A 9,813-nucleotide genomic window follows, 5' to 3' on the forward strand; every position below is an offset into this window, starting at 1 on the left:
TCGATGAAAGCTTTGATTTATCGATTCACTATTGTGTATTATACAAGTGTTTCTCTTGGACGCTTATTTTTTAAAACTGGTCAAATTATTGCTCAAAAAGGTCCAATCAAACCAAAAAATGTTGATGAATTATGTTTTCTAGTCATTGCCAACTGTTTTCGATCAATGTATTACAGTATTTTCATGTATAAGTTTCTGTACTATGTTTTGCTAGAAAAAAATGGCATTAAATAATATTTAAAGAGAAGGCGCCTATTTTTATTGCAACTTATACGTGAAAATACTGTATTAATATGCATCATAATTTGAATATATTTTCTCGATAAATCTTTTGATAATTCTCAATTTCTCGATTGATAATTTTTTCATTTCTCAAACAACTCTACTCCAGGCGAAGCCTTTTCAATTGAATCTTCACAATGCTGTGATTCAACATTTACATGAACAAGTGTATATTTAAATTTTAGCTTATTCAGAATTTTATTTCAAAATATTCCTTCACTGACTTTAAAAACAAGCAACCAGAATCAACGTCATTTGATTTCAAAATTCACTAAAATGCCAGAAATTGGCTTTTGTTTACGCAATTCGTTAAATTTATTAATATTAATTAATTAAACCCTCCTATTCTCCTCCTTTTCCTTGATTTCGTTCATTGTCATCATCAGTCTTCCGTCAATCTTCTCAGCTTATATCAGTCCTGGTGTTTAGTCAAACTGGTTTCCCATGTTTTCAGTTATTTTTAATGCAACAACGAAAAATGCAACAAAATTATTGAAAATCAGTTATTTTAATAAAGATCATTGATTGTTTACCTTTCCATTCAATCGCCATTTTCATCATCGTCTTGTCTCTCCATTTCATCGTAATCATTGGAATCATTCATCAATAATTATGTTTAATCTAATTTTCCTGTTCCTAACTATTCCTTGTATATTTAGTGCTCGACACAATGGACTAACACCTAGATCCACCGGCTCATCAGGTGCAATTATTTTCCCAAATGCTCAGAGGCCTCCAAGTGTAAGTTGACCACATTTCAATCAAAATCAATTCCACAAATCAATTTAGTTTCCAATATTCGAGTCTACTGTATTCGATGTAAAAAATTAAAAACTCAAGAGCTGTATTCATTCAAACCTTTTAAAGTCTTTCTCACAATTAGCAGTTGCCTTACATGTATTTATATCACTGATAGATTTTATTGAAAATTAAACAAACAGAAATTTTGTATATTTTCTGAACAAGAATCAATGATTTCTCATAATTTCAATTTCTTGGTTATATTGAAATCGTACTTGAGTAACTTGTTGTTTCAATTGACATCGTTTATGAAATTTACCCAATAATCGTAGATGAACAAATAGCTTGCTCAGAAAACCAGAAAGGCCTGCGGGTGTGAATTATCAATGATAAAATTATGTCATTCCAATAAAGCAAAGCTAATAATCAGATAAAAGATTAATCCAATAACTTTATAAAATCATCATTTTCAATCGTTCAAGGTTTCATAGTTATTCATTTCAAGGTAATTGTTAGTAAATAACTTGTACATTTTATTCATGCTAATAGGCACCAAATTCATTTGACACTGCACTCTTAAGGACTGCTGGATTGAGGAATGCAAGTGAAATCTTTGCTGCCCTCGGTATTCAAGAAGTAAATGATGATCCTCTCGCAGGACGAAAGAAGACAAATTATGCTGAACAAGCCGTTTGTGAACCTGAATTACGTACAGTTGAAGTTGGCGACCAAGGAATTGAATCGGGTGAAATATTTTTCCCCAAATGTGTTCGAGTCTTGAGGTGTGGCGGTTGCTGTGATATCAGTGATCGAATGGCTTGTACACCAACCAAAATATCCCACCGAGATGTGAAACGGGCAAAAATACGGATTCGACGATCAACAACACCAGCAGCTTCCTCACAGACCGTTCAAGTTGAAGTACATGAGGAATGTCGTTGCATGTGTAAGTCGACTTTGACCAATTTTCACATTCAATATCACATCCACTTTAACCTTTGTTTTTGTTGCTTTAGGTAAAGTAAAAGAGGAACATTGTAATCCCAATTTACATGTTTACCAAGCCGATCTTTGTAAATGTGTTTGTAATAATGAACAAGATGCAGTTGCGTGTCGTAATATGGCTCCGGCCAAATCATGGGATAATAACGAATGCAAATGTAAATGTAGAGACGTTAAACATTGTCCGTCTGGAACTGAATTTAGCCACGATACTTGCAAGTAAGTTTAAATGTAATGTACAGTCTGAACACATTTCTAAATCATTTATCTTTCAATTTATTTTCAGCTGTGAGGCTTCATAAAACGGGTTATTTAGCTGGAGCAATCAAGAATGGATTATCCAATGGTCATTGAAAAATTCAATTTATTTATGTCATAAATAACCATTACTACAATAATATTATATTAATTGCATCTTGATGATCTTGACATTCATTTACATGTTAATTTCTATGATTAAAGTGTATTAAATATGTAAACATAAACCGAAGAAATCAATTATTTAACTCTCAGAGATTGATTTATTTTATTGAGGAAATTATATTATATTTGAACGTAAAATGTACAAAATCCGAGGAATAATCGATTGGATGCGACTGGATTAGTGTCAATACTACTGGGCTGTAAACATTATCTGGTTTTATATCAAAAAATGGATCAATCATAAATTGATTTTGAAATGAAAAGACACAATTACATTTATGTACAAATGGGCAAAAACGAGTAGCAATTAATTACGTTAAGATTTAGACCTTTTATAGTATGTAGGGACATGAAAACTGGATCCATTTGTGCAATTAAAAAGTTTCTCTGATCCACAGTTTTTGAGGAAATCGAGATCAAATTTAAAACTTCGATTGCCTTTTGCACAGTTGTGTAACCAGATTCTTGCATGAAATTCATTTTTCTAGCTTATTCTTAGACCATAAGATTTAGAGCACTGAAACTTATTATTGGTAAAAATTGGGCGTACAAATCATGGATCTAATAATTTTTTTCCCTTTCAAGCGTTCTCTTGATATTAGCAATTGACCCTAAAAATTTGCACCTCGATACTTCGATAATGGTAGCACCTACAATTGTCATTCCTTTACCAATTTAATCCTTTACTAATCAATAACACAATTAAATTAAATAACTTTTACTCTCTTACTCATTTTGGCCCTGATATTTGGGTTTTAAATGTATGAGTAACAACAAAACAAAACTTATGCAACAAACCAAACTCATCTGAACCTATTTCTTACTAAATAAACCTGGTTAAACTTTCAATTGAAATGCAAAGACTACTGCTAAGGGCTCGAACATTTAAACTAAGAGTTGAGACTTAGTGGGGGTTGTAGGGACATAAAAACTGCATTTATTAGTACGATTTAAAGACTTCTCTGACCGACAGTTTTCAAGATAATCGCGGTTAAAGTTGAAACTTCGAGCACTATTTGTACAGTTGTGTGGTTGGATTTTTTAACGTAACTTCATTTCAATGATGTATCTTTTGCTGGTTAACCGAAAAATCGGCTTATTTCGTGAAATAAAATTTTCTGTTTCCTTCACAACAGATCAGTTCGATTTTTAGTTGAATGGAACTTATTCTGTGACCATAAACTTTTCAGCCCTGAAACTTATTATTGGCTCACCAAAGTTGTTTGTTCACATCATTGGGTCGAATATTTTTCTTCTTTCATCAATTGTTCTCATCATTACGGCCATTAGTCTTAAAAGTTTTAACCTCGATATTTCGAGAATGTCATCATCTACATCGTCATCATGTATATTCTTGTACCAAACATTAGATTTCATTATGCACTATAACATAATATGGATAATAATATGCATACCGAATGAAGTTCAAATTAATTCATTTAGCAAGGAATATCTTTCTAAAAAATTATGAGATTTGTGTTTTCTCAACTATTTACTTTTATTAGAGTAAATTAATCAAATAAATGTATTAGATCTGACAATAGGAGTAATCCAATGCCCTACGGTTAACCATCAAAAGTTACATCAGCTGGATTAAGTTTCATGAAAAAATCTGGTCACACAAATGCACAAAAAGCGATTGAAGTTTCAGATTTGATGCCGATTTTCTCGAAAACTGTGGATCAGAGAATCGTACGTTTAAATCGTACTAATTGACTCAGTTTTTATGTCACTACAATCCAACAGGGTTTAAATCTTAAAGGAAATAATTTTTATCCGTTTTTGACCATTTGTCGATTAGTGCATACATTAGTGCATGAAAATGTGTTGATTGGGTCTTTTCAGTAACAAACGAAAATTAGTTTCATCTTCTCCAGTTTCTTCTTCTTTAGAAAAAATCTTTTCCATAATTGAATAGAAAACGAAATGCGAACATTGAACTCTGTTTTATTGTAAACTATCGATCAGAGAAATCTTCAGAATTTACTTGAACTGGCTAAAACTTAAACCTAAAATTAGCTTGAACTTAATTTGCCTGTTTAGGTATTAGCTGTAAAGAGGTTTGCTCAATTTAAACGAACCCATGTTTACCAATGTCAATGAAAAATAATTTCAGCTCTAACTGTGACCATCACTTGAAGTCATCATCATCACCAGCAAAAATCCAAGTAATCTGTCACAGTAATAGAAAAAGTTATTATAATAAGTGAATTTTCTGGTTGGGTCATAAAAATTCAAATCAGAAAATTAGTTTGATTAGAAGCATCTTCAACCACCACTGCACGAAAATTCATAGCTCGAAAAGCAATTCCAGTTACTACTTTATGTGTCGGATTGAGCTATAAATTTGTATTTGCAAGCAAAACCTTGATAAATATGTTCCTTTTAAATTTAAGCTTCGGTTTAGTTTGTAGGGAATTAAAAACTACGTTCAATTGTGAGATTTAAAGGTTTCTCTGATCGATAATTTTCGAGCAAATAGAGTCCGCAGTTGAAATTTCGATCGCCTTTTGTACATTTGTGTGACCAGATTTTTCATGCAACTTAATCTCACTTATGTAACTTTTGATTGTTAGCAACTAAATGAACTTATCTTGTGAAATAAAATTTTCTGGTTCTTTTAAAACAGATCAGTTCGATTTTCAGTTAAACCGTGAAGCTTGATGTAGATGTAGTAGATTTTATTCATGTAATGTCATAGCGCATAATATAACCTAATCTTTGGTCTGAGAATGATGATTGTAGATGATGCCATTCTTGAAATATTGAGGATCAAAGATTCACAGGTAATGGGCAAAAACAAGCGATCTGTTGATGAATCCAACAAATTATTCAATGCATAATGTGTACAAAGTTAACCAGAAAATTTTACTGCCTTGGACATCGTTACCGGTTATTTAATTTACAAAATATTAGTTCATCCTCGAGTAAAATTGTCACAATCTAAAGCCTTGATCTCATCCCTTATCTGGCTTTATAATCCATTGCCTATGATCATCTCAACTCGTGGTTCAGCTGATACTTTGATCACATTCCTGGTTCTTGGAACAATTTATTTCATTCTCTCTGGTCAATATATATACTCTGGTCTACTTTATGGACTTGCCATCCATTGTAAAATTTATCCCATAATATATAGTCTTCCTATTTACTTATTTTTGTCTGGGTCAACAACTAGACTCTTTTCCAGTCAAATTTTATCACCTTTCAACCGAGCCAAATTAACCTTTTTCTTCTCATCTTTTACAACCCTTGCGTTGATTACATATGGTTATTATCTAAGGTATGGTCATCTTTATTTGAAAGAGGCTTGGCTCTATCATATAAACCGAAAAGATGACGCTCACAACTTTTCTCCGTATTTTTATGCCTACAAAACAATCCGTGATCAGTCAATTCTTCGACTCCAGGAGTCGGACTCCTATCATACATGATGTATGTGGCATTTATCTCTCAAGTCATGTAAATTAGGATAAGATGATTGATTGTAGAATTTTAACAACTGAATCCAATAATTTCGTTTTTTGTCAAAAAGTCGAATAGGTTGCTGTTTTGATAAAATTTTCCTTCGTCGCTACCAGCCATGAATTAAAATGCTTTAAGGAAGTTTCCATTTTATGTTTTGCGTTAAATACAGTTTCATCTTGAGTCTTTATTTTTCTAATCAGTCTTTATTATTGTGTAGAAGCCAAGATCAGGATATCAGCTTTTATTTTATGCGAAACCTTTTGCTATTTTCATGATATGCATGGTAATTCTCAATTCCTCTACCTAAAAAATAACACTCTATTGAATCATCAACCGATTGATTCACTTTGCAAACAATTCCAATTCTCATTTCATAGCAAATATATATACAGCATCTATTTTGCTCTTTTCATATAACCTAGTTTGTTTTTTAAACTAAAATAACTTTTAACACAGGTGAATATTGATTCAGCCCCTTGAATGGAAAATTTGGCATGTAATAGTATTTTTATTCCAGATATAAATAAATGATAGCAAGTAAATAAAATTAAGTATTTGTACAGATGAAAGCACATTATAAAAGACATTCAAATTGGAGAAAAGGTATCAGTTTGATTCTCAAGCACATAAATTTATTTTATTTCAGTTCAAGAGAAATTATATAGATAAAGTTAGAATGGAATCAACAAAAATTGTATCGCTCTGCTTCTTTATTACTTTCATTGTTTTTTTCGGCCTGGTTGGTGCTCAAAGCAATGATAAGTATAAAAATTTCCTTGGATCTTTTTTCGGTAATCCATCGGGCCAACTGAGCATCTAAGGAAGAAATTTTGGTATCCTTGCTTTGATTTCTGTCGATGGTATTTGGTCAATGTAATAGAATGTGTATCCTAAAAATAAAATAATGTTAAATTAAATCAAATAATAATTTGTCTGGTTCATTTAAATTAAATAACGGCTTGAGATAAAATTTTGAGGTCTCATCAAGCTTAACCATGAGAACCCCACTTAGTCGCAATCTTCAGACAGATAATATAATACATGTATATACAAACTTACTATAGACTATAAAAACTTTTCCTTTAAACTTCTTTTACAGGTTGCTCGCTTTTTATTATTTCAACCAACAGGTTATTAGACTGTTAGGGAAAGGCTATTCATAATGTAAAGTTAGAATCAGTTATTTTTTCCACTCTAATCAAGCTGTTAATAGAGACTGATGAGAAAAAATGAATTAGACTCAAGAGGAAACGAAAATCATAAAATGCAAACTTTTCTTATGTGTTTTTTTACCATTAATTACGGCTTGAAGTCATTGGATAAAAAGTGAATTAAAACTTAACTTATGTTTGCTCTGTGTAAGAATGGTTGTCGAAATGACACTTTTTCGTCAATTTGTTTTTGATTTTGTCTCATTCATTAGAATTTTAAATTTTGACAATCAACATTTCCTTTTTTTATTGTTGTCGAATTAAAATGTAACTAATATAATTCAATGACAAAAACATAAACGTTTCCTTTATACTTGTTTCATTTGTTTATACATTTAAATTCATTGAAAAATCAACTTTATCATCAACTTTTCTCTGAAAATCTTTTCCAGTCAATTTGCTTACACCATTCAACCTTTAATTTGAAAGTTACAATATTGATAATGATACAGTAAAAACTTAAATATGACTGAAAGTTCCAGGTGAGATTCGCAAATATCTTTGATTCCAGGCCCGCTTTGCTCACAATGCTTCAACACATGATTTTTTGGAAGACAAATAAAATCTAAAAGATAGATTCTTGTAATTTATTAAATTTGTGTGATATGACATGATTTTGTATGAAACTGCTTAGGATGAAATGTTCATTAAAATGCCAATAACTGACGAAGTGTTTATGTAACAACGACGAAACTTGACCAGTACGATTTTTTGACCTTGAAAATTATGATGCACCCATTATTTTGACCTGTAATATCGTTAGGAGCGATTTCCGTAAATGATCTTGAATGACATTGAAATAAAACAAAAAAGTATTCGCGAAATTCGCATACTACTTTTTCAAGTCTATAGCTCAGTCACAGGCCGAGTAATAAGTTTTCGACATGGGTAAAATTTGCTGAAATGTCCTGTATAAAAAGCCAATGAATTTTTAGTTTTGACACCGATTGTATCGAAATCTATCGATCAGAAAAACTTTTAAATCACACAAATGAATGTAGTTTTTATTACAAACCAAAAGAGTGAAAATATTAAAGGAAATAATTTTTATCCGTTTTTGACCATTAGTGCATACAACAGTGCATGAAAATATGTTGATTTTGTCTCTTCAGTAACAAACGAAAATTAGTTTCATCTTCTCCAGTTTCTTCTTCTTTCGAATAAATCTCGTAGGTATTCGCACACAGGCGAAATTTTATTTTATTTGATTATGATATTGAATATGCAATTCAGAATGAAATATTGCCAAAAAAATTTTTGCTTGTGAGTGAATACCTATGAGTGAATCATTGATGTTAAAACTTGAAAAATTACGAGAATCTATGATTATATTCACTATGGCGTTATGCACTTTGAAAAGCAATGATCAAATTTCGAATTAGAAAAGGACAATTGCGTTCTCAAGTTTCTACGGTAACCAACTATTTCCATCATAAATAACAGAATTATACACTTTTTATCCGATTCTAATCGTACCACTACCCTCTCCTTGTTAGACCAAACATTAGATTACATTAAATGTATGGACTAAAATATAAACTATAAACTTATCAAGTCTTAATTCTCAACTCAATTTTTCGAGGTTCTACCAGCAAATTTTGTCTTTGAAATTGCTTTAAATTTATTTGCAAGTTTAACCAGAAAATTGGTTTATTTATTCACAGAATAAGTTCCATTTAACTATAAATCGAACTGATCTGTTGTGAAGGAAACAGAAAATTTTATTTCATTTAATGGTTAAACATAAAAAGTGAAAAAATCTACTTCCATAATTGTACCAAAAGCGATCGAAGTTTCAAATTCGAACTCGCTTTTCTCGAAAATTGATCTGTGGATCAGAGAAAGTTTTAAATCGCACTAATTGACTCAGTTTTTCTATCTACATCTACACAATATATAAAGTCAATGTATCAAATTTTTGTGTCAAGATTGTGGCCAAACTGTGCGGGTTCTAAGAAAAAAAATTACACAGCATGAAAGCCCGAATTCAACTACATCCACGAAAAATAGGAAACCTCACCTCAGAATTCAGATCTCTGAGAAATTCATGAAAATACAGGCTGGGGGAAAAACTGTAGAATCCGTATTCAATAACATTGAGTGAGGGGGAAAAATTTTTTGTTATTCAGGTTTATGGTTCATTGTTAGACCAGGATTTTATGTAAAACTTTTGTTTTTTGAGTAAAGAGTAAAGAGATGACCGGCTTTTTCCCTCCACCTTTTTTGCCGTCTTTTCACGGTCTTTTAACCGTATTGTCCACCACCAATTCTAACACATCCGCCAGATCAACCAAATCAAACATCACTTTTTGTCCACCAAATTGTCCAACACTTTCATTCGCTGCTTTAGAGTGGCTTTTTTCGAGCCCATTTTCAAACAATTTTTTATAAGATTGTCCACAACCCATCTAACACATCCACTATTAATCACCATCGTATCTTAAAAATTCGGTGGATTTGGGTGGTGGATAATCTTATAAAAAAATTGTTTGAAAAGCGGCGAATGAAAGTGTTGAACAATTTGGTGGACAAAAAGTGATGTTTGATTTGGTTGACCTGGCGGATGTGTTAGATTTGGTGGTGGAAAATACCTTGAAAAGAAGCTTAGCACAGTTAGCATGGGTGGGTAAAAGAAACTTGCTATCAGCCATGATCGCAGCAGTTTCTTGTTTCTATAAACCAACAG

The 9,813-nt window shown here is 31.6% G+C and overlaps 1 protein-coding gene across 1 annotated transcript; it reads left to right on the plus strand.

The window, feature by feature from the left end:
* The first annotated feature begins 796 nt into the window (after window positions 1–796).
* On the plus strand, window positions 797–2,504 carry LOC107363194 (vascular endothelial growth factor A). Its single transcript, XM_015930379.3, has 4 exons — window positions 797–1,023; window positions 1,573–1,969; window positions 2,040–2,244; window positions 2,312–2,504. The coding sequence occupies exons 1-4, from the start codon at window positions 895–897 to the stop codon at window positions 2,325–2,327; spliced, it is 747 nt and encodes a 248-aa protein (XP_015785865.1). The 5' UTR covers window positions 797–894; the 3' UTR covers window positions 2,328–2,504.
* Window positions 2,505–9,813: the final 7,309 nt, after the last annotated feature.

This window comes from Tetranychus urticae, chromosome 3, assembly GCF_039701765.1.
Source record: "Tetranychus urticae isolate SD_2017Ah chromosome 3, NJAU_TeUrti_SD_1.0, whole genome shotgun sequence".
Classification (NCBI taxonomy): Eukaryota; Metazoa; Arthropoda; class Arachnida; order Trombidiformes; family Tetranychidae; genus Tetranychus; species Tetranychus urticae.